General features: G+C 41.2%; 1 protein-coding gene across 1 annotated transcript in view; it reads left to right on the top strand.

The window, feature by feature from the left end:
* LOC308684445 (uncharacterized protein) overlaps window positions 1–23,086 on the top strand; it is a 69,389-nt gene that overhangs the window by 5,765 nt on the left and 40,538 nt on the right. The window contains exons 2-5 of the mRNA XM_081355659.1: window positions 11,054–11,243; window positions 11,356–11,494; window positions 11,582–11,715; window positions 12,443–12,596. Of these exons, the coding sequence (XP_081211785.1) occupies window positions 11,054–11,243; window positions 11,356–11,494; window positions 11,582–11,715; window positions 12,443–12,596 (617 nt within the window). The remainder of the gene's footprint in view (window positions 1–11,053; window positions 11,244–11,355; window positions 11,495–11,581; window positions 11,716–12,442; window positions 12,597–23,086) is intronic.

Genomic DNA, 23,086 nt, shown 5'->3' with positions numbered 1-23,086 from the left:
AGGAACGTCAAACAGGCAGGGGTCAGAGAACAGCAAACAGGGAAATCAGAGGTCAACACAGAGAGAGTAGTCAGGTAACAGGCAGAAGATCGGGGCAGGCAGCAAGAGACAATAATCCAAAGGCAATCCAAGTCAAGACAGGCAGCAAGCAGGCAGAAGTGAGATAACAATCCGAGGTCGGCAACTAGATCAGTAGAATAGGGTAAACGCTCAGAAATTACAGGCCATGGCAATGCAATACTTCGCACTGATCTTCTATTTGAGTGTGGTTTAAATAGAGAGTCTGAAGCATTATGGGGATTAGAGTTCCCGAGAGAACTAGTATTCCGGTGAAGGCTCCCTCTGGTGGTGGAGAGGAGGCGGTGCGGGAGCCCGCTCTGTAACAGAGCCCCCCCCCCCCCCCCCCCCGCGAGCAGCTCGTGAGGCGAGAAGGCAGACGACGCCGGGGTCTTCCACGGGGTCTAGCGGCCGGTTTTCCCGGGTATGTTTGATGAAACTCTTCAGTGAGTGATGGGTCCAGGATATCTCCGCCATTGACCCAAGATTGTTCCTCCAGACCGTACCCCTCCCAGTCCACCAGGTATTGGAGGACGTTACCCCGGCGTCTGGAGTCCAGCACTTCGTGCACCCGATACGCCTCCTCGCCGTCAATCAGGATGGATGAGGGGTCTGGAGCTGCAGCACCCACTTCGGACGCTCCTCTTGGCCCACCGGCAGGTTTCAACAGAGATACATGGAATGTGGGAGCGATGCGGTAGTCAGCAGGCAAATCCAAACGAAAAGATACAGGAGAAACTTGTTTTAATATCTGAAATGGTCCAACATACCTGGGGCTGAGTTTGCGGCAGGGAAGTCGAAGTCTCAGATCTCTTGTGGAGAGCCACACCCACTGACCAGCACTGTACTTCGGAGCAGGGCGCCGATGACGATTGGCCTGTTGTTCTTGTCGTCTGACTGCATGAAGGAGATGAATATGAGCCTGATCCCAGATCACCTCGCTCTTGCGTAGCCACTCTGTGACAGATGGTAGTTCCATTGGTTCCCCTGACCAAGGGAACAATGGTGGTTGAAAGCCCAAGACGCATTTAAAAGGAGTAATACCTGTGGCAGGATTGATCAGTGAATTTTGTGCGTATTCGGCCCAGAATAGATACCGGCTCCACTCGGCTTGTTCCTTCTGGCAGTAGGATCTTAGGAAACGTGTGACATCCTGGTTCAGACGTTCTGTCTGTCCGTTGGATTGTGGATGGTACCCTGAGGTCAAACTGATGTTGACATTCAGATTTTTGAAGAATGCAGTCCAAACTCTGGAGCGGAACACTTGGTTGCACAGAATTTCAGCTGTTTCTAGAGCAGTGGGGAGTTTGGGTAAAGGTATGAGACGGCATGCTTTGGAGAATCGGTCGACAATGGTGAGTATGGTGGTGTGTCCTTGCGATTTAGGTAGATCTGTGATGAAGTCAATTGCAATATGGGACCAGGGGCGGCGAGGTGTGGGAAGTGGTGTTAACAGCCCAACAGGTAATTGTCTGGGTGATTTGGACGTATTGCAGCTGACACAGTTCTTTAACCCTCTGAGGTCTGAGCTGTTTTCTGGGCCCTGGAGGTGTTCTGACATGCTCTGACATTTGTGGTTATTTCTGTTACTTGTGACATTTTCATGGCTAAAGTCTAATTACACTGTATTCAGCACAAACTCTGCTACAATAATATATCAGCAGCATGTATGTAAAAGTTTGTAGTTTTGAGATAATGACATTTATGCGTGGTTTGTGAAAATACAAAAATAAATTCTCACTGAAATAAGGTCATGAAACCCATACTGATTATTTCTTCACAAGACTTTTGAAAATTGTATCACGTAGCCTAGAATATTTGCTCTAAAACTATGTGAGAATCACCCTGACTGCTCATTCAGAGAAGACAATATATTGATTTAAAAATTTTACGACGTGTTTTGTGTTAGAAAGCAATATGCGAAGGGGCGGATCACCTCATTAATATGAAAGCTTTCCACACCTGAGAAAGACAAAGAACCTCCCTAATGGCCCTATTAGGAGCTTATCAGGGCCCATCATTCTGACCAACCTTGCACAAAGAATGAGGAGATTTAAAAAAGAATGGCTTTTAAAATTGTTTGGATTTATTTACAACACAACATAATCCAAAGATACACAACAAAAAAGCACTTATTGAAGAAAGAGACCTTTGTGCCATTCCTAAAAACATTGTACATACCTTTCATTTTCTAAGGTGTTTGATTTTCACTTTACCATGTTCATGTACAGAGACATGTACTGTGAATGTTTAAGTCAGCAGGACTCAGTGGCATCTGGGCCCTGAAAAAAAAAAAAAAAGAACATACTGATATCAAGAGAAAGGCCTGCACGATTTTGGGAATACATTTTAGATTTTTCTTGTTAAAATTGCTTTTTAAAATTCACAGAATACACACACACACTCACACAAATGTTTCCAACAACATATAATGAACACCAGGTTTGTTGTGCCTTGTAGGTATAGGCTATGCGCAGTGCTGCATAAAATAATAACAATATAGCAGCCTATATATATTTTCAAAAAGATTTCAGTAACAACTAAGCTAGAGAAAAATATATTGATTATCATGTTACTTCAAATGTTTCCATTCGTTATGATGATATGAAATGAGATAATAGTAAAAACATGAAGCCGTTTGGAGCGTTTTGCTTTTCCAAAATATGATACATTCAAACGCGATCACGATCAAAAATATGATACATTAAAACGCGATCGCGATCAAAAATATGATACATTAAAACGCGATTGCGATCAAATATAAAACATTATGGTTAGGCCTACCATATACATAGCCTATCTACGTTTGAGCAGATATCCACAAACACAGTAACAGTAAACACGGGTCTAAATATTATAATATTCACCATATATCTAGCAACAGTTCAACTGCAATGTGAAATTTATGCAACAATAGCAAACTAATATGTAAGAATTACTTACCTTATCTTTCTTGTCTTCAAATATCGTTCTTCTTCTTCTGATGTAAATCCAATGTAAGCTCAGGCACGTCTTTCAAACTCGACGAAAAGTGAAGTGAAGTGTTTTGTTGTTGAGGTAATGAGGGCGATCGCGTTCCATGTGGAGATTTGCATGTGAATATCTTTTGCGCGAGTGGGCGTGGCCGAATTAAAAATAATTAGGAAGCGCTTGAGAAGCTGGAAATCTTGTTGGTTTTATACAAATTACTTAAACAGAGAATATTTGTTTTCGTTTTGAATCCGATCATTTAAAAGTACACACTTAAATGTTTATAAAGGTGTATGGCTCATAAATGTGTGACAAGTATTCGCTGAGTTTTGTTTCAGTTTATAGACGTGCTCAAGAAAAAAAAGTTCACCGCGACGGAGAGGCAGAACGCACACACTGTTTATTTTCTTTATTTTACAAAAGCACAATGTTTTGATTTGATTGGAAGTGGACACATACAAAAGTAGAAATACCACAGATTCTTTTTTTATATTTATTTTTTCTGTATGACCATAAATGACGGAGAAATTTAAGTTTATAGTGCTACAATGTGGAGAAAATCCAGCAAAACGCGCCGGCGCGTTTGTCGACCTCAGAGGGTTAAATGTATAGTGGTGTCGACCCGTAGCGTCGGCCACCAGAAGCGATTCTGCAAGAGATGAATGGTAGCCGTGATTCCTGGATGCCCTGAACTGGGATTGGAGTGCACATGATCAAGGAGCCGGGAGCGGAGTTTCTGGAACAAACAGTAAAATATCCGGACATTCAGAAGGGGGTCTCACCTGACTGTTCGCTTGTTGAATCTCCGAGACTAAATCCCACTGTACTGGAGCTACCAGTAGATTTGTCTGAATTATGTTCTCTGGAGTGTGGTTCTGAATTGTGCCTTCTGTTTGACGTGATAGAGCATCTGCTTTGATATTCTTGGTTCCTGGTCGATATGTGACGGTGAATTGAAATCTAGTTAAGAATAGTGCCCATCTGGCTTGTCGTGGATTTAGGCGTTTAGCTGACAGTAGATACTCCAGGTTCTTATGATCGGTTAGGATGACAAAGGATTGGTTTGCTCCTTCCAGCCAGTGTCGCCATTCTTCCAGTGCCAATTTCATTGTGAGCAATTCTCTGTTCCCCACGTCGTAATTTTGTTCAGCTGGCGTAATAGAGTTTGACGTGATAGAGCATCTGCTTTGATATTCTTGGTTCCTGGTCGATATGTGACGGTGAATTGAAATCTAGTTAAGAATAGTGCCCATCTGGCTTGTCGTGGATTTAGGCGTTTAGCTGACAGTAGATACTCCAGGTTCTTATGATCGGTTAGGATGACAAAGGATTGGTTTGCTCCTTCCAGCCAGTGTCGCCATTCTTCCAGTGCCAATTTCATTGTGAGCAATTCTCTGTTCCCCACGTCGTAATTTTGTTCAGCTGGCGTAAGTTTGCGGGAGAAGAAGGCGCATGGATAAATTTTTTCTGGGTTACCCTGTCGCTGTGATAGTACAGCCCCGACTCCTGTGTTAGAAGTGTCTACCTCCACAATGAATTGGCGTTCAGGGTCTGGATGATGGAGGATGGGTGCAGATGTAAATCGGGATTTGAGTTCCTTGAAAGCCTGTTCTGCCTCCTCTCACCACTTTAATCTAGTCGAATGATGTTTGGTCATTGCGGTTAAAGGAGCCGCGATGATGCTGAAATTTCTAATGAACCTTCTGTAGAAGTTGGCGAACCCCAGGAAACGTTGTAATTCTTTGAGGGTTTGAGGTAGCGGCCAGTCCAGAACTCATTTTACCTTTCTTTCGTCCATAGCGACCCCTTCCTGACCAATAATGTAACCCAAGAAGGACGTTCTTGTCTGATGAAATTCACATTTCTCAGCTTTGGCATAGAGTTGATGTTGTATGATTCGTTCAAGGACCAGCCTGACCTGCTGAATGTGTTCCTCCATGGAATTGGAATAAATTAGAATGTCGTCAATGTAAACGATCACCCATTTGTCCAGCATGTCTCGGAAGACGTCGTTCATAAAGGATTGAAAAACGGATGGACTGTTGGATAAACCGAAAGGCATGACAAGATATTCATTGTGCCCACTAGTGGTGGAAAACGCCGTCTTCCACTCGTCCCCCTCACAAATACGGATCAGATTATATGCGTTGCGTAAATCCAGTTTAGTGAAATACTGGGCTTTGCGGAGTTGTTCGAGTGCCGCGGGCACGAGTGGTAGGGGGTAGCGGAACTTGATTGTGATATCATTTAGTGCCCGGTAGTCAATGCAGGGTCGTAGACCACCGTCCTTCTTCTTGACAAAGAAAAACCCAGCGGCAGCAGGGGAAGTTGAGGGTCTGATAAAACCTTTGGATAATTCCTCATGGATGTAGTTTTTCATGGCTTCGGATTGAGGTTGGGATAGAGGAAATATCCGTCCACGAGACGGAGAAGCACCCGGAAGGAGGTCTATGGCACAGTCAGTAGGGCGATGTTCGGGGAGCTGGGATGCCTTCTTCTTGCTAAAGGCTTCGAGGAGGTCTGTGTATACAGCAGGTATGTTAGGTTCTTTGTTAGCTGAGGATTCAGGCTCTGTGTTTTGCAAAGGAATGTGATTCACCCTAGGTAGTCGGTGAGTTGGGCTGCTGAGATTCGAGGGCTCACTTTTCGTCTCTTGAAGCGATATGCGAGTCACAGGAGTCAGGCAGCGGTTCTGGCATGAAGCATCTCAATGTATGATTTGACCCTCCTTCCAGGAAATATGTGGGTTATGAGCGTGTAACCAGGGATGCCCCAATATGATGGGATGATGGGGTGATTGAATGACATAAAAACTGATGATCTCTGTGTGCAATGTGCCAACGTGAAGTTTAATCTCTTCTGTGGTGTCCTGAATCCTTCCCTCTCCGAGGGGTCGGCCGTCTAACGCCTCCACTGCCAAGGAGTCTGCATTGTTCAGCAAAAGTACGGGACATAAAGTTTCCAGCAGCCCCGGAGTCAATGAGAGCTATGGTTCTAAAAATCGTTCCTCTTATCGTGATAATTACTGGCAATTGGAAACTGGATGGATTCATAGAAATTTTTATGCGTAGACTCACCGCACGGGAACTGGCAGAAGGACTGGTTGGGCATGCAAATTTCATGTACCCTGATTGACCACAATACAAGCACAATCGGTGTTGTATGCGGCGCTCTCTCTCCTCTGGAGTGATGTGAGTAAAACCAATCTGCATGGGTTCATGTTGAGTGGGTGTTTCGTGATGATGCAAGCTAGTTCGGACTGGAGTTCCATGGTGAGACCTTTGCGAAAGAGAGTTTTCAGAGTGCTCTCGACCCAGTCAGTTTGTGCTGCGAGTGTGCGGAAAGTTAGAGCATATTCGGCTGCAGTTTTATTCCCTTGAGTGAGAGATAGTAGTTGTTCCCCGGCGTCTCCTCTCTCAGTAGAATGTTCGAAAACTTGGCGGAATTGTTGCAAAAATTCACTAAAGGAAGGAAGGATCAGTTCTCCAAACAGCTGTAGCCCATTCTAGCGCTCGCCCTGTGAGCAGTGAACAAACAAACGCAATCCGGCTTGCGTTGGTGGTGTATAATGACGGTTGTTGCTCCACAAAGAGAGTACATTGAAGCAGAAATCCCTTGCATTTCGTGGGGTTTCCATCGAACTTCTCGGGGAAAGCCAGCCGTGGATTTACTGAGGAAGTGGCAGCCAGTGGAGGATTTTCTGGGGAAGAACTGGCAGGTGCAACAGGAGGATTTGTGATCGCAGTTCGTAGTTCTTGCAGACCCTGAACCAGTTTCTCTGTGAGTGAAGTCAAATGACTAAGTTGATGGTGATGTAGATCCAGACGAGATGCTTGAGAGGTAAGTTCAGTGGATATCTGCAGAACAGCTGCTGGATCAGTTGATGGCGAAGTATTCTGTAATGATACAGGAGATTGAGAAGGATCCATTTGCAGCTTTATTGAAGGAACGTCAAACAGGCAGGGGTCAGAGAACAGCAAACAGGGAAATCAGAGGTCAACACAGAGAGAGAAATCAGGTAACAGGCAGAAGATCGGGGCAGGCAGCAAGAGACAATAATCCAAAGGCAATCCAAGTCAAGACAGACAGCAAGCAGGCAGAAGTGAGATAACAATCCGAGGTCGGCAACTAGATCAGTAGAATAGGGTAAACGCTCAGAAATTACAGGCCGTGGCAATGCAATACTTCGCACTGATCTTCTATTTGAGTGTGGTTTAAATAGAGAGTCTGAATGAGATGCAGGTGTGTGCGCAATCAGTCCCAGGTATGAAGACAGGTGTTCGTCATTTGCACTTGACCTACTTGCGTCCCGCTCGCCTCGTTTCTCTCTCTCTCCCGTTACAGACCGCGCTAAACCACGCCCCCCTCGCCACAAAAAGCATGTCATTAAACGCAACATTTATAAAAATAGAACTTTACCCCATGCATGAACATGATTTTATGATTCCCGTCTGACTGATTTACATCCACGGTGGAATTTAAAACAACAGTTGCCATCATTCCACACTCCTTCACATCGTCATCAAGCTACGCCGTTGTTGTTGTTTGGAATGTAGCGCCCTCTAGCGGAAAAAAATTCTTGCATATTGTAGCTTTAAGTCTCTTTAGAGCCAGGAATTAAAATTTTTCTTAGCCTTAGCAATTACCGGATCAAAGTTTAGTTTTTCCCTCGCATTGTCATCTTTGCAAATGACTATGCCCAAATAATTCACTTGAGACTTAATAGGAATATTGTGCAGGGAGGGGCAGAGCGAGACTTTAAAGCAGCACTAAAGATAATTTTTTACCTTAAAAAAAATCCAAAATCGTTTCAGTCGTTCATCAAGTCGTAACAGGGCGAAAGGCACTTCTGCATTCGCTTTGCGGCCCTATATCTGCTATAACCGCACTATGCAAGTTTGCCTGTAGTTCGAATGAGACATAAGAAACTACAAATTTGACTTGATTTACGGCCAGCGTTACAATAGTCATTATTTAGTTTTTCTTCGTTTCTGATGTCGCAATATATCATACTTTCATAAAATCATGCAACATACTCTACCTTGTCTGTGGACATCATTCATTCCAAAGCTGGGCGGTGCTGGATAAACAGCGAGCATGCGTGCAACAGTAGCTGAGGTAGGCTAAATTATTTACGACAGCGGTAATGGACAATTCCGCTTCCAACCTGTAGGGGGACCGAAGTGGAAAAGTTCTTTGGTGTTGCTTTAAAGGAAGCAGTTCACATTTGTCAAAATTCAAAGATAGTCCAGAAGCTTTAGAGAAAACTTTGATGTGATCAAGGTTAAATTTTTTTTTTTTTAAGTGTGTCATCGGCAAATTGGCAGATTTGTTATCATCAGATGATCATCAGAATCCCTTGTAATTGACTATTTAACAAAAAAGAGGTAAGGAGTTTAGCAGCTATTAATAAGAACATTACAATTATGTAATAGTTTGGTGTGAGCTTTTAGGTGTTTGGTGTTCTCTTTTGAGTAGTCAAACAATCCAAAGAAAACACCTTTAAAACAGAAAGAAAAGTCTTTACAAAATAGATTGGATAAACATTTAACAAATCTGACCAAAATGTCTCTGTTTGGGTAAATTGCCAAAACAAGTGAATAACATCTTCCTCAGAAGAATGACAAAACCAGCAATTCACTTCAACGTTTATGGAATTCACGAGTTCACCCTTACATCAATTAAACAGAGTAAAGATTATGCGTATTTGGCGTATTATTGCTGTCCGGGGGAGGGCTCCGAGCTCTCAAATTTTGCCCGAACCCAGAGTACTCCCCCGTTGTTGTAAGAGTATTTAGGACTAGAAGTGAGGAGATGGGGTGGTGGAGGGATGCTGTTAAACTGTGAACGAATGGAGGTAAGTTTGCAGTATATACAGTGCAATGCATAAGTGAATACACCCATGCTAAAGTTGACTAAAAAGAGGAATAAAAAATCATATTTTGGAAATTGAACTTAATGCCTTAAAGGTATAGCGGAGGATCTTTCCGAATTTTAGATAAGAACCGCCCTCTCCACTTTTTGAAAAAATGCACATGCGCAACACTCTACTTGTTCCCGAGAGGGAACGCCTATTAAACGTGTGCGAGGTTCTCCTCGTGCACGCTCTGTTTACAAGTTGCTGTCGGCATCGCTCATACAAGATTTCTTTCCAAAAGAAGATTTGCACTTTTTCTCCAAATAGCAATCCAAACTTAACCTGTCGAGTAGAAACTTCGTGACTGAGGCATCAGTGGGAAGCCCAACCTGTGTTTTCAGCGCACGCCATCGTGTGAAACAATCTCCCAAAAACACTCTGATCTTGTTTCTCTCTTCTGAGGCCTTTCTCTTCTTCTCATACAGTTCGTACAAACTTTTTCTCTTGCGACCCTCAGACATTTTCAAAGGACCCGGTGAAACGGCGAGCTTCAATGAATGGCTGAGCTCTAGCTCACCACACATAAACACCTGAAAGTGCGCATGCGCAGAAAGCGAAAACTAAGGGACGAGCACGTACGACGGCCTTACGTAAACATATCACCAGAATGATTGACACTTAGGTGGACCAACAATAGTTTACACTACCCACCCGGAAAAAGAAAATCCTCCGCTATACCTTTAATTAAAAAAATTAGGAAAAATCCAACCTTTAAGGACACCAATTTTCTTTGTGAATGAATAATGTATCGTAAATAAATAAATGTTCTTCCTTAAAATACATGGTGCATAAGCGAGTACACCCCTATGTTAAATTCCCATAGAGGCAGGCAGATTTTTATTTTTAAGTATTTTTTTTTTTATTTTATTTTAGGATACTATGCATCCTGATAAAGTTCCCTTGGCCTTTGGAATTAAAATCTGCCAATCTCTAGGTATGGTGAAGGCTATGTGATGATGTGGGGCTATTTTAATGCCAAAGGCCAAGGGAACTTTATCAGGATGCATAGTATCCTAAATTTTTTTTTTTTAAATACTTAAAAATAAAAATCTGTACCAATCATCGACAGGGGCGGGTGTTGTGAGGTTTTGCGCTCGAGCACGGCTGCACGCGAAAACCTCACAACACCCGCCCCTGTCGATGATTGGTTGGAACACTATTTATTTTGGTTTTGAGTGATGTTGATACCAACTGTTTTTGTGTGCAGATCTCAGAGCCTAGGCTACCTAGAGAGACGTGTTTTTTGACAGCATGCTTATGGGGCGGGCAGCTAGCGGATCGTTAGGAAATATAAGATGAATGTGATCATTTATGTTTGGGCCTGAAATCGCTGATACCACCTTTAAAAACGAAGTCAAATAATTTGCCTGTGATTTATTATTTCAATAATATTATTTCAATATTTCAAGTTTCAATGATATTTTATTTAGTTTCAGTTTATATTTTCATTAGTTTCTTGAAAAGGTACATTCATTATTATTGGCACAAAAGTAATTCCATAGTATGTAGCTCTGATTTTATAATTATATATTTTTTTGTTGCTCTACAGAAAAGCATATATTTCCGATCTTTGTGTCAGTTAGGTTCAAAGAGTAAGTACATGGCCATGGAAATGTAGAACCCTGCAACAGAAATACACTCCAGAGGGAATAGCATTGAAAACAATAGCATATTCATTAGCAGTTATAGGAATTTTATATTTCTGTAAAAAAAATCTAAATAGTTATAAAGTCTGCACTGTGAGTTAAAAAAGCTGTTCAACTAAAAAAAGGTAATTTTTCAACTAGTTGTCAAAGAAAAGTGATTTATTCTTGTAGAGAATATCCTTATTTTCCATAAGTAATATCTGTGGGGAGAAAAGTTGTGTTTGTATATTAGGGACCAAGCGAAGAGCACCTGTTTATAGATATTAGAAGGTTTGACTGGAATCTTTTTAACATTATTACAAAGTATGAGGAAATTCAGGCCACCAACTTTAGAGAAAATAGAATTAGGGATAATATTCCAAAGTGAAGAGGGATTATTTAGGCAATTAAGCCAATTCATTTCTTTAAAGTAATTAAAAAAAAACAACTTTATTTTCACTCTCTTTTTTTATTAATTACACAGGACCTGTCCTGCAAACCAAATATGGGGCCCTGAAAGGATCACACATGAAAGCAAAGGGAAAGGACACAGTTGTCCATTCTTACCTGGGCATTCCGTTTGCCAAGCCACCCGTGGGTTCATTGAGACTCGCTCCACCCCAACCTGCAGAGAAATGGGTCGGAGTGAGAGATGCTACAAAACAGCCGCTCATGTGAGAATAAATCAAAGCTAATCCACCTGTAGATCAAGGCATTTGCTTCAGGTCCTAGATTTTACACTGGCGATCAAGTGGTGAGACTTGTGTTACTCTGTGTCTGTCCCAGGTGTCTGCAGGATAAGCATTTAATTGAAGACTTGGTGGGCAATTTTTCTATGAATATAGAGGTTCCTGATTCAGCAGAGGACTGTCTTTACCTCAACGTCTACACACCTTCTAAACCTGGAGCTAATGACAAGTTTCCTGTAAGTGTAAATGATTTGGTTGATGTTTATGTATTTGAATATTATATGTATTTTATGCATTTTAATAGTATTTTAATGTTGCAAAAGGTTATGGTTTGGATCCATGGTGGAGGTTTTTCGACGTTCTCTGCTTCCATGTTTGACGGACATGTTTTGGCTGCCTATCAAGATGTAGTTGTGGTCCTGATTCAATACAGGCTTGGTCTACTTGGATTTTTCAGGTAAAAACTAATTGTTACCAACATAAAGATCTAATAAAATCCAAAATAGTTTCAACTAAATCTAAAACATGCTAGAAATGTGCTAACAACCTTTAACTACATGATAGAAAATGAACATGCTAAAACATGAATGCAACTTCCATTAGTGCAAAGACTATATTTATAGAAAGACTGTACACTCATACTATGAATGGGAGAAAGTTGACTGCACAGTATTTTGGAATAAGTCCAGCCTTCTAAATAAAAGACTGATATATTGATAAAGTTATTGTGTCACAGTTGCTGTAGAAACAGTCAGTGATTTGAAATGCACCTTGGGACTGCACATATGCATTGGCTGGTCCTGCCTGAAAAAATAAGCTTTTTTAGTGCTATTTGAGCACAAAAAACAACATTTATGGGACAGTTCATGTCAGTTTAACAACAAACCTTTCTGTGTAGTTCTAAATAATATCACTGCCAATATATTGAAGTACTTTTTCTCATTTTACCTGTCCAGGTGTTGGAGTAACATAAAAAGATGACACATCAAACATTATAAAGGTTTAGGTTTGGTTTGCATTCAGCAGGCCATGTGTTTTTGGACTTCAGACTTGAATGTCTATAAAGTCCTACTAGTTCATGATTGTGATGCTTTAGAATCTCTGATTGTTTAGTTTAATAGTTTCAGTGCAATTGAGGTCTAAGGTCTCTTGATGGAGTTGTATGATTATATTCTGCCCTTTAGCACAGGAGATGAACATGCGCCAGGAAACTATGGTCTTCTGGACCAGGTGGCTGCCCTTCATTGGGTTCAGGAGAACATCCACAGCTTTGGGGGCGACCCTGGATTGGTGACCATCTTTGGAGAGTCTGCTGGAGGAGTCAGTGTGTCTTTACATGTAAGAATTTATAAAAAAAAAAAAAAAAAAAAAAAAAAATATATATATATATATATATATCTTTGAAAATATCATTTTCAGTTTTAATTGTCATGCAGTGTATTATAGTATTTATTAAAGAGGCCATATTATGCCCTTTTACGAAGTCTTGATTTTGTTTTGGGGGTCTAATAGAATAGGTTTTCATATTTTCTTACATATTTCACACAGTTGCAGCACCTCTCTTCCCAGTCTGTCAGTAACACTCTGTTTTGTTCCTGTCTCTATGAAGCCCCTCCTTTTAAAAAAGCAAAATGTGCTCTGATTGGTTGGCTGGACCAGTGTGCTGTGATTGGTCAACTGCCTCGAGCATGTTTGGGAAATGTCACACCCCTTACCATAACCACAAGTTCCCTTTCGAAGGAACTCGCTGTGTCAGTTGTGGAGAACATGGAGGAATCTGGTTCATTATGTCCCGTGTAGGTAAACTATTCACGTGAGGAGGGAGTGTGCATTGGTCATTCAGTGGTTGCTATAATTGCTACAGAGAGGCATCTGTGACAAGGAAAATTAAAAAAACTTTCTTATTGATGCTCTGATGTCACACTCTGACCTCTACAGACTGCCGGTGAGGCGGTAGTAGAGAAGTTACAAAGGCGAGGTCTCAGTCAGCAGCTTTCAGGAGATGTATCCCTCGCTGGGGGTCTGTCAGGGTTGAAGGAGTAGTCATTACTCTCTCCCTAGGCTCCCCCATTCAGTTTACGCTGATTTGGGGGTCTTCCTTCATGGTCCTGCAGGTGTTTTTTCTATGGAGGAATTAAAGAGGTCTATCGCCCTCTCCAGATTTTTAGGCTTGGAGATTAGAGCGGGTGCAGTTGATCTCTGCTCGCTTCTCTAGGAGAACCCTGCTTAATGCTTACATCCTGCTTTTGCAGGAGCTTAAGCACAGAGTATGGACTAATGTTAAGAGCGTGAGTCGTGATGAGATGATGCAATCCACTATCTTATCTGGTCCAGAGCAATGCTGTTGTTCAGTATGTTCTTCTGGGGCTTAGGTTGAACTCGCTGGGATAATAGCATCTGTTGATTTGAGCTTGAGTGATTTGAAGTAGGGTTGAGCTCCCGAGCAGGGTGCGGACGAGTAGAGCTTGACAGCTGAGGTTGAGTATGGAAAATTCCACTTTCTTACAATTACCCAAATTGTCATATTGGGGTTGAAGCAGGATTATGCTCCTTGTGAATGGGTTGATCCCTGTCCTCAGGCCACTCTAAGGTTGCAGTGGGGCTTTGAGTGGTTGGATCACGGTTTGCAAACCATTTTCTATTGCTTCTTCAGCCCATTAGTCTGGTTTATATTGGAAGCTGAGGAATTCTTTCTTTGCATGCTTCCTTCGGTACATTGCTTCCCTTTAGGCTTGTTCAGTCCTGGTAGGGTTATATGTAGAGTTGCTGTGAGCAACACTGTATTTCATTTATCGCCTGGTTCAGCTGCTAGATGTAGTGCTATAGATTTAGCTGAGGTTATGTCTATAGTTCAATTCAATTCAAATTTATTTGTATAGCGCTTTTCACAATACACATTGTTTCAAAGCAGCTTTACAGAAAGTGCATTTCATAAATGTACATAGAAAAATAAAGTTAGTTAATCATGTATTAATTTAGGGCATAACATTGCTTGCATCGAGTCGTCTCTTCACAGGCGTCGGGTCTTCTCTTCACAGGCATCGAGTCATCTCTTCACGGGTGTTTGGGCATCTGAAGTCTCCATGAGAGGCTGGATACAAACTGGAGCTGACCAACTATTTACCTCGGGACTAGCGTCCCGACATAACAACAGAAAAGCAGATGGGAAATAATTAGCGTAGCTGCTGTTCATAATATTAATACATTTGGAGCCCTATTTTAATGATCTGAAACGCAAGTGTCAAAGCGCAAGTAACTTTTGGGGGCGGGTCTTGGCGCTGTTGCTATTTTCCCGGCGGGATAAATGACTCTTGCGCCAGGCGCAAATCTAAATTGGGCTGGTCTGAAGTAGCTTCATTAGTCATAGGTGTGGTTTGGGCGTAACGTGAAATAAACAAATCAGAGCGTCATCTCACATTCCCTTTAAGAGCAGGCGCGCTTTTTCTAAGCGGATTCCTATTATAACGGCGGATTTGCCAGGCGCGCGCCAGGAGCGGTTCACAGCCAAGGAGAGCAACGCTCTCGTCAGGGACGTTGGGGATGGAGAAACCCACCCAAATTAACTTCGGTTAAAAATGCGTATGATAATTTGGGTAAATGTGTAAGCTAGATGTATGCTTTTATAATAAATTGTCCATCTATCTATCTATCTATCTATCTATCTATCTATCTATCTATCTATCTATCTATCTATCTATCTATCTATCTATCTATCTATCTATCTATCTATCTATCTATCTATCTATCTATCTATCTATCTATCTATCTATCTATCTATCTATCTATCTATCTATCGTAATAATGTATGATTTGCAAAAATGAAAACTGCTGCTTCTGTGTAATTGAGAGAATCAAAGTGTATGCGCGTTGTGCACACGCTACATTGATTATGGCCAAGCATGCGCCCTTAAAATAGCATATTAATAACATGCGCAACGCGCCACTGACTTTAAACTATTTTTTCCTGGTTAGTGGCGCAATTGTTTTCTAAACCTGCAAAATAGCATGAAGGAACGTTTGCGCTGGAACACGCCTCCTTTTTTGCGCTGAACCGCCCAGGGAGCGCAAGTTCATTCCCTAGTTTAGCGACGTGCTTCTGTGGAGGGAAAAGCGCGCTTTGCGCGGGTGCAAAATAGGAATGATACATGCGTCGGTGTACAAAGTCAGTTGCGCTGGGTGCAAGATAGGGCCCTTGATCTGATTTAACTGTAGTATAAAAGGTAATAATTATGTGAATGCTTGGCTAAAGAGATGCGTCTTTAATCTAGTTTTAAACTGGGACAGCGAGTCTGAACCTCGAACAATATCAGGAAGGCTATTCCAGAGTTTTGGAGCTAAATGTGAAAACGCCCTCCCTTCTTTAGTGGACTTAGATATCCTAGGAATGACCAGAAGCCTCGAATTTAGTGATCTTAAAGAGTGCGATGGATTGTAGGGCGATAGAAGATCTGTTAAATACACAGGAGCTAAACCATTTAGGGCTTTATAGGTCAGTAGCAATACTTTGTAATTGATACGGAACTTTATAGGTAACCAATGTAGTGATGATAAAATTGGTGTTATATGATCATATTTTCTTGACCTAGTAAGAACTCTAGCAGCTGCATTTTGGACTAACTGTACCTTGTTTATTGAGGATGCAGGACAACCAGCTAATAAAGCATTACAGTAATCTAGTCTCGAGGTCATGAATGCATGAACTAACTTTTCTGCATCAGAAACAGATGGCATATTACTTAGCTTATAGGGATGCAACAATACAGTTAGCCTACGGTTCAATTCATACCTCGGTTTTTTAACACGGTTTTCAGTTTGGTTCTGATGGCTTGACACATATGAGTGTTTTTTTGTTATTCTATGCTTAGGCAATAGGAACAGTAAGAGGTTAAGGAGAAAAAAATAAAAATGATTTATTGCAATACTCCTTTATTTTACTTAAAAGCCAAGAAAAGTACGCTAGTTCCTAGTGTATTGTATAATATAAAATGAACACTGAAATCTCACAGCTGCTGGTAGCCCATGTACAAACTGGGGAACACATAAATTCCTAAATTTTGAAAATAAACATACATGTGAAGTTAAAGTGTAAGTTGCAGGTTAACCACCACAGCCAATTAATGTGTAAATTAAAGTGCTCTATATGTATATATTAAATTATTTCTGTCTTAAAATGCGTTAAAATAACATTTATTGGGGTTTCTTCAAAGGTAGCGTGTTTTTTCAGTTACTGGGTGATGACGTCACAAGAGGAACTCGCAACCCATACTCTGCTAGATTCCTACTGTATTATGGCTATTTGGAGAACGACTGAGGATGCGGAAAACCATCAAATTCTTTATGCACCACAGCCCTACAATTTTTAACTGGTCAGGCAGTTAGAGGGGAGCCATGGCACTCAAAGAGTTATTAATGCTTGGTGTGAGGAGAATGAGTGGGTTAGCCAGGTGTCCTGGTGAGTAACGTTAGCTACGTTAGAGCTAGTGCAACCTGGTGCAAACTTAACCCGGATAATATAACGGAACAAGCAAGTCTTTTCAAAATATTGCCGTCATGTAGAATAGCAAGGAGGGATAACGACTGAAGACATTATTTACTTACAGTAAGTCAGTCCAAATCAGAGCTGTAGAGAAGCACACACTGCACAGGCATCAATCGCTAGTCTCATCGCCGCCTCAAACGGCATGTAAAACCCTTCCTCAATCCATGCGTTATCAATTTCTCATGATTTAAATTAGCGATGTTTATTGTCAGAAAAGAAAAAGAGAGATCGATGTCCCCATCACTGTGTGTGTGTGGGCTATCAGCAGTGGAGAGTGTGTGCTGCCGTGAGGTGAACGCGTTTTGGTGTTTAGTGGAACAGCTCGACCCGCGACCGGCTGATCTGACGTGCCTGAACCCGTTTGTTTTGCGAATAGCTTATTCTCATTTCAGGCAGGATCACGGTCCCCTTGAAGTCAGCACACACGAGTATGTTTACAATGGAGTTATTTTATCCATATTTTTTTTTATCAAATAAAACATACAACCAACTTTTCTGAAGTTATGTAAGGCATCTATAGCTGCTAGTGTACGGTAACTCTACTAGTGAGTTCCTCTTGTGACGTCACGCCCCATCTAGTGGAAGGGAGCGGGAGTGCTTAAAACCACTGTTAAAAGTGCCAACTTTTCATATTATATCAGCATTTTGGTATAAAAAACAATGGTGGGCGGTTCTTATCTTTATGTTTAATAAACACATTGCATTACTTCGTGAAAAATTTAACCTGCAACTTACACTTTAATAAACATAAATTGACCATTTCAAATAAACATATTTGTACTTCAGTAAACATAAATAAACCATCTTAATTAAACTTAACAGTACTCCAGTACAGTATCCTTCTTTCAGAATGTAAAGTTCACTTAGGTCAGCTATCTATTCCTGTATTTTGAGGTTCTTCTGTAAAAAGATAAGCCTGTCAACATTCTCTGCAGCAAGGCGAGAGCGTTTGCACTTACAATGTCCCCGGCAGTGGAGAAAATTCTCTCACTCGCAACAGAGGTTCCTGGGACACAGAGGTGTTGTTGTGCAGCTTTTGCTACATGGGGGAACTTGCATTCATTTGTTTTCCACCACATGAATGGATCAGCATCCACATGAATACTGTCTGCCAACTTGTATGTGGTGACTTCCTCCTCAATGATCTGGGGAAATGGCCTACCCTGCTGTTCCTCAGTTTTGAAAAGCTCCCCAAATACCTCTGATATTGCTGTCTTCTTCTTGGGAGGGGGAGTGGATGGATTGTCTTCCTCTGTGGAGGGCACAGGATTCTCCACTAGACCCTTTGTATCAAAGAGAATGATCCTTTAGTATAATTATTACACATAAGCACACACAGCTCAGAACCACAACCATCTCCAGTGTAACATGACAAATGTGAAATTATTTTGATCAGTGAAAAGGACACAAGATATATAACAAACATCTAAATAGATAAAACAATCAAAATCACACACGATAAAAAAAAAAATCAAATAGTACCTGTTGTTCATGCTCCAGAATTTCACGGATGATATTCCTGTAGAGCTTATCACGAGAATCTTCATCAAGGTAAGGTAGGGATTTAAACCTGGGGTCAAGGGCTGTGGCCATTTGGAGGTAATCATGAAGATTAGGGTCAGTGTACCTCTTTGCCAGGTCATTTGTAATGGCTGCTTTGGCTTCTTTGACTGTTGCACTGTCCTGGTCTCCTGGTGACATGGATTTGAGAATCATCTCTTTCAGAGGAAGGATCATTGATAACGTAGGGGTTGTTTCACTGCTCATGAGAGTTGTCACTGTTTTCAGTGGTGTGAGGACCTGAATCAGTTCTTCTGCCAGTTTCTGTTCACTGTCATTCAACATGGTTATGTTCTTGACAGACAGCTTCAGATCTTTGTCCAGTAAGGCAGAATAGATGGCAGGCTGCTGTTCTGTGTATCTTTCCAGCATGTCATGTACTGTATTCCACCGAGTTGTGACATCATGAATTAACTTGTGTCTGGGCAAGTTTAACATCTCCTGCTTCACAGTCAAAACATGGTGGGCTTTGGTGCTTTTGTGAAAAAAAGTCACTATTTTTCTAACCCTCCCCAGGAGGCGGGACACTGTGTTGATTGACACTGCTTTCTTGGCTGCTAGGTTTACAACATGCACAAAACTACTTATCTGTGGCCCCAGCCCATCAGCTTCATGGACTGCATTCACAATATTCGGAGCGTTATCTGTGGTTACCGGGAGTAACATATTTGGCCTCCTCAACTTCCACGTATTCACTGCTTGTGTCAACTCTTCCGCCAAATGAGCGCTTGTATGACTTTCATACAGGGGACGGGTTTGGAGTACAGCGCTTTTCATTTCCCAATCCGACATGTAGTGAACAGTTACAGTGAGGTAACTCACGGTTGCCCGCGAGGTCCAACCATCTGTGGTCAGAGCAAGGCTCTGTGCTTTAGCCAATTCGTACACAATACTGTTGCGTGTCTTTTCATAGAGGTCGGGAATTATCTCGGTGCTGAAAAAAGTGCGAGACGGTAGTCTGTAACGCGGATTGAGTGCTTTTATAAGATGACAAAACCCTGCATCTCCAATCACTGAAAACGGCTGCAAATCTTTAGCAATGAAAACCCCCACTGCCTTTGTTATTTTTATGTGTCTCTCGGAACCAGTTGGGTATGTATGCTGGAAGGATTCAGCAAGGGACTGTTGTTTTTGGAGGACTTTATTACCTTCTCTGCTATCCTGCCTTCAGACAGTGATATTGCTGGGTGATGGCGCCGCAGATGTGCAGTCATGTTGGAAGTGTTTCCGTTTGAGTAGGCTATACGTGTAAAACAATGCTTGCACACAGTAATTTTTTTGTTTACCGTTTTTTCTTCCCCGGCATTATACTCAATGGCAAAACCGAAATGTCCCCACACCGCGGATTTGAAAGACGCCGGCGCTTCCTCGTACTGTAGCCTCACTTCACCGCCGCTCGCCATGTTAAAGTGTGGAATGATGGTTAGCACCCCCTAACTTTAGAGCATAGTGATTGAATATTTACTCGCGGGGAGGAGTTTCCTCATCTCAGCTCGTAGACTTACAGGCACACACAAACAGTCAATTCGGAGAGAAATAAAACGCACATATTTTACGCACTTATTTTAAACGTAAAACCGTAAAACGCAATTCACGAGCGTATTGAACTGTGGATGTCGTACCGAACGGTTCAATATTATATTGAGAATTGTGGCATCCCTAGTAGCTTAGCAATGTTTCTAAGGTGGAAAAACGCTGTTCTTATAACATTTGAAATATGATTTTCGAAAGACAAGTTGCGGTCTAATATAACACCCAGGTCTTTTACTGTAGTGGATAAAGTAACAGGACATCCTTCTAAATTAAAGTTGTATTGCAATGTTTCTAAAGTGGAAAAACGCTGTTCTTGTATGACATATGATTTTCGAAAGACAAGTTGCGGTCTAATATAACACCCAGGTCTTTTACTGTAGTGGATAAAGTAACAGGACATCCTTCTAAATTAAAGTTGTATTGCAAGAGATTTCAGTTTTTTGGACCAATAAGTAATACCTCTGTTTTATCTGAATTTAATAGCAGAAAATTACACGTCATCCAGTATTTTATATATTTAACACACTCTGTCAATTTAGATAATTTAGTGTTTTCGTCTGGTCGTGATGAAATATATAATTGAGTGTCATCAGTATAACAGTGGAAATTAATTCCATGTTTTCTTATAATATTACCAAGTGGCAGCATATATATTGAGAATAGCAGAGGGCCTAACACAGATCCTTGCAGCACTCCATAGTTTACTGACGTTATCTTCGATTTTTCCCCATTTAAACAGACAAAATGGTAGCGGTCTGATAAGTACGATCTAAACCAGTTTAATACCTGTCCATGAACACCAGTGTAATTTTGTAGTCGATCTAGGAGTATTTTATGATCTATGGTGTCGAACGCAGCGCTAAGATCGAGTAAAACTAGTACTGAGATACAGCCTTGGTCAGAAGCTAGAAGTAAATCATTTGTAATTTTGACGAGCGCAGTTTCTGTGCTATGATGCGGCCTGAATCCTGACTGAAATTTTTCATAGATGTCATTTTCTTGCAAGAAAGAGCACAATTGAGCGGACACAACTTTTTCTAGTATTTTAGACATAAATGGAAGATTTGAAATGGGTCTGTAATTTGCTAGGTTATTATGATCTAATTGTGGTTTCTTAATGAGAGGTTTTATAACTGCCAACTTCTTGGAACATGACCTAAAGATAAAGACGAGTTCATAATATTGAGAAGAGGCTCTTCCACTACAGGTAACACTTCTTTCAGTAGTTTAGTGGGTATTGGATCTTATTTAGCTCTTCCTGTCCTATAGTTGTAAAGTGATGTAGTTGTTCTTGAGGGGCGATAATTGAGGTTGAATCATAAGACATCATTAAAGATTGTACATTTACAATTGTGTTTCTGATGCTTTCTATTTTCTCAGTGAAGAAATTCATAAAATCATTACTACTAAACTGTAACGGAATATTTTACTCAGGTGATGTCTGTTTATTTGTTAGTCTAGCCACGGTGTTAAATAAGAACCTTGGATTATTTTGGTTATTTTCTATTAGTTTGCGGAGATGCTCAGCCCTGGCTGCTTTTAGCGCCTTTTTATAATGTGACATGCTGTCTTTCCACACGAATCTAAAGACCTCTAAATTAGTTTGTTTCCATTTACGCTCTAAATTACGAGTTTCTCTCTTGATAACATGTGTAGCACTGTTGTACCATGGTGCTTTAGTTTTCTCTCTAACCTTTTTTAATCTAATTGGTGCAACAATTTCTAATGTACTAGAGAAAATGGTGCTCATAGTCCTAGTCATTTCCTCTAGTTCATCTGTTTGTTTGGGTTCACTGAGCAGCTGAGATAGATCAGGTAAGCTATTTGAGAATCTATCTATAGTGGTTTGAAGGATTGTTCTGCCTGGTCGATAACATGGCCCAACATGACAAATTTCATCATTACGTAGTATGCAAGTTACCATGTAATGGTCAGTGACATCATCACTTTGCGGTATAATATCTATATCGGTTGGATTGGTTCCATGTGATATAATTAAATCTAGTGTATGATTAAGACGATGAGTTGGACCAGTGACGTTTTGCTTGACCCCAAAGGAGTTTAATAAATCTGTAAACACAGCCCCTAACGCATCATTTGTGTTATCTACGTGTATGTTAAAATCTCCAACAATTAATGCTTTATCGACATTGACCAATAGATCTGAGAGAAAGTCTGCAAACTCTTTTAGGAAATCAGCATAGGGTCCTGGAGGTCTATATACAGTAGCCAAGGTTAGAGATAATAGGGATTTCTTTCTTACATCTAAGAGAGTAACATTTAGCACAAGTACTTCAAACGAATTACACCTGTGACCTGTTTTCTGAGTAACATTAAGAATATCTCTATAGATTGTTGCAACACCGCCGCCACGACCAATCAGACGGGGCTCATGCTTATAACAGTATCCAGGAGGAGTAGACTCATTAAGACCGAAATAATCATTTGGTTTAAGCCAGGTTTCAGTAAGGCAAAGTACATTGAAACTATTATTTGTGACTATTTCATTTACAATAACCGCCTTAGGTGTGAGCGATCTAATGTTTAGAAGACCTAGCTTTAGAAATTGTTTTTGTTCACTAATATTGAGATTTTCTGGTTTAATCACAATTAGATTTTTCCTAGATCCTACAGTAGATTTAATGTTTGACCTCACTAAACGAGGAATAGACACAGTTTCTATATAATGTTCTACATTGGTACTTATATCAAGTTTGGACAGCAAAGACTGTGATTTGGACTTTGATCGCGTCCTGGGTGCTCGGGTCCTGTGCAGAGAAACACACGGAGTAGACGAAGTCGGAGTCAAAAGGTAACTAACCACTGACTTGTGAGCATCGGCGTGTGATGTTTCAAGCGCTGATCGCCGCTCTCTAAGCTTGGCTTGTCTCTTTAGTAGGTCGCGGATCTGCTTGGCCACCGACTCCAACTCCAACTTCACATAATGCAGCTCAAGCGTATCCTGACCTGCACTCAAAGGTAACGTTAGACACACATCCGTTATATTCGCCATTGTAGCAGATGTGCTATAATGGCGAATTGTTGCTTTCAGTGGTACGGGTGTAAATAAGACGATCGATGGGCGAGACCACGCGTGCAATGCTAGTGGGCTAAGGCTAGTAGCGGAAGTTCGGATATAAGTAGCAATATCAAAACAATCCAAATCAAAGCAATTTTTTAAAGAGAATAGGATCGG

The sequence above is a fragment of the Scardinius erythrophthalmus genome (assembly GCF_964197995.2).
Source record: "Scardinius erythrophthalmus genome assembly, chromosome: 24".
Lineage (NCBI taxonomy): Eukaryota > Metazoa > Chordata > Actinopteri > Cypriniformes > Leuciscidae > Scardinius > Scardinius erythrophthalmus.
The sequence above is the reverse complement of the archived record's forward strand: the minus strand, read 5'-3'. Positions and strand labels throughout refer to the sequence as shown.